General features: G+C 29.1%; 1 protein-coding gene across 1 annotated transcript in view; it reads right to left on the bottom strand.

Annotated features, from left to right (window-relative positions):
• Positions 1-1,306: 1,306 nt before the first annotated feature.
• LOC107863283 ((-)-germacrene D synthase) overlaps positions 1,307-2,532 on the bottom strand; it is a 6,230-nt gene continuing 5,004 nt past the window's right edge. The window contains exon 7 of the mRNA XM_016709140.2: positions 1,307-1,742. Within this exon, the coding sequence (XP_016564626.1) occupies positions 1,449-1,742 (294 nt within the window). The 3' untranslated portion in view covers positions 1,307-1,448. The remainder of the gene's footprint in view (positions 1,743-2,532) is intronic.

Genomic DNA, 2,532 nt, shown 5'->3' with positions numbered 1-2,532 from the left:
ATCATTATCTGGCATGTTTTATAATTTTATTTTTAATTTATTCAATTATAATTTAAAAAATAATATCAATACGAAATAATTAATTATTTTCTTGTATTGGTGACAAAAGCTTTTATTATCAAAGATAACTTTTAGCAACGTTTAAACTAGACTTTTCAAGACAAATATTTTCGTCACGAAATAAATTAGTTCATCATAAGTTTGACTATAATTAGTGACAAATGTATTTGTCTCAATATCTTTCTTTTTATTTGATACAAATTAATTTTGTATTTTATGATACTCACAATTGTCAGTAATCATAATAATTTAGTGACAATTCTATATCGTCGGGAAAAAAATACTATTTTTAATGACAATAGATTTAACTATAAAATTATTAATCTTTATTATAATAATAAATTTGTCACTAAATCATACATTTAAGGACAAAAAATATTGTTGTTTACAAAAAGTTGTCAATAGTGACGAAAATACATTTGTTCAACCACGAAATGTATATAACTCTAGAGACAATTTGTGTCGTCTCTAATAGAACTAAATAATTAGGGACAATGAAATTTTATCGGTATTGCTAATTTTTTACTGACAAAAGCATATCATCGACTACAAAAAAAATTATATTTTTATGACAAACAGATTCGTCATAAATGCAACACATTTGGAGACGATTTTTTTTTTTTTGTAGCTAAGTTTTTTTAGCGACGAAGCACTAAATTATCTTGTCTACTTTTGGTGACCCACTTTTGGAGATGATTGATTGACAAATTTTTTTTCATCACGCTAAATCTTTTGCGACAAAATATGACTTATAAGTGACCAAATAATCCGTCCTAAATAATCAAATTTGTTATAATGTTGGCTTACTTACTGGAGGAATAAAGAATAAAGTAAATGTCAGTATCATCATGACTCAAACAATTGAATCAGGACACAAAAGACCAACTAAAAACAAAATGAAGGAAGAATAGATTGGTACAGAGGGAGTACCATGAATGTTGAATAACGCAATTTGGTACAATATTTTTTAAAGCAGTGAAACCATTAAATACCTATATTACCCCTGGCCAAGAAGTAGGCATGTCATGAGCTACCTGCTTTTGTCCATTTCTATATAGTAGTGCAATGCTTGTAATATCAACTATGTTATCGTTTTACTACAAAAAAGAAGTGCGTTACTTCACTCTTAGTAACCTTTTTGTTTGTCCGATTTTCTTTGTTCGTAGCGCTGGAAACGTAAGTGTGTATAAAAATCAGTATAACTTAAATACATCAAAAAATATTTATCACAGAGAGAGAAATCTCATTGAAAAAAAACCAAAACATTCATATTTATGTCGAATAGAAATAAACACTGAAACGTAACACCTATACATACTTAATCAAAACATCATTTTACTTTTATTTGATAATCACGAGGAAATAACGTGCATAATTTAAAGGTAGTACTATATTTTGAGTGGTTGGACTAATATTTTATTAATGATATCCTTTAGCTTGGTTTTGGAATTTGTATATAAATCTTCATCCTTGTATAAGAGATTGATGGCGCGGGTAAAATTGAGTACCCGCAAGAGGATAGGCATGGGCGCAGGCGTCGGATGAAGGGAATCCTTATTTATGTCTTGCCATGCATTGACTACAAGTTTCTCAAGCTTCACATAAGCCTCCTGCTTTGAACAACCAAACTCCTTTATATAGCTTTCAACTGCTGATGCAACATGTCCCCTTTCTTGTTCAAACTAATACACAAATTCAAATTAATTAATTAGGTTAAATAAACAATATACTTCCTCGCATGTAGCAAAAAGAATGACATGCTTTGACTTGACATATAATTTAAGAAAATAAAAAAACTTTTGAATCTTGTGATCTTAAATTAAAGTTATATCAAATTAAGGGTGTCAAACGGGCCGGTTAAAACCGGCCCGAACCGGCCCACATAATTAAACCGGCCAGGTTTGACCCGGCCCGGTAAGCCCAAGAGCTTTAGGGTTCCGGCGGTCCGGTTGGGTTTATGATTTGGGCCCGGTTAACCTGACCCGGACCCAACCCAATTTGGGCACGTCGGTTAACCGCCCCAGCCCGGCCCGAATAAGATTTTTTTTTTTTTGAAAATTCAGAATTTCACAAACTGAAATTAAGAACTTAGTTTTAACACATTATTAATTTATTATCAAGTATTATTAATTTATTATATTAAGTAGCATATGTTTTATACTTTTATTTAAGGTAGTGTACATATTGAATGGTATATATATGTGTGTGTATGTGTATATCTTCTAAATATAAAGTAGTATATATTTAACGTATACATGTGTATATGTTTTATAAATTAGTATATATAAATATATATTGTAGTGTATGTTTTATTTAAAGTAGTGAATATATTGAATGGTATATATATGTGTGTGTGTATATCTTCTATAGATGAGTATATTTAATGTATACGTTATGTATATGGTTTATAAATTAGTATATAACTATATATAACTATATAACTATATAACTATATATATATATATATATATA

The sequence above is a fragment of the Capsicum annuum genome, chromosome 3, assembly GCF_002878395.1.
Source record: "Capsicum annuum cultivar UCD-10X-F1 chromosome 3, UCD10Xv1.1, whole genome shotgun sequence".
Classification (NCBI taxonomy): domain Eukaryota; kingdom Viridiplantae; phylum Streptophyta; class Magnoliopsida; order Solanales; family Solanaceae; genus Capsicum; species Capsicum annuum.
Note: the sequence above shows the minus strand (reverse complement) of the source record. Positions and strands in the feature narration are given on the sequence as shown.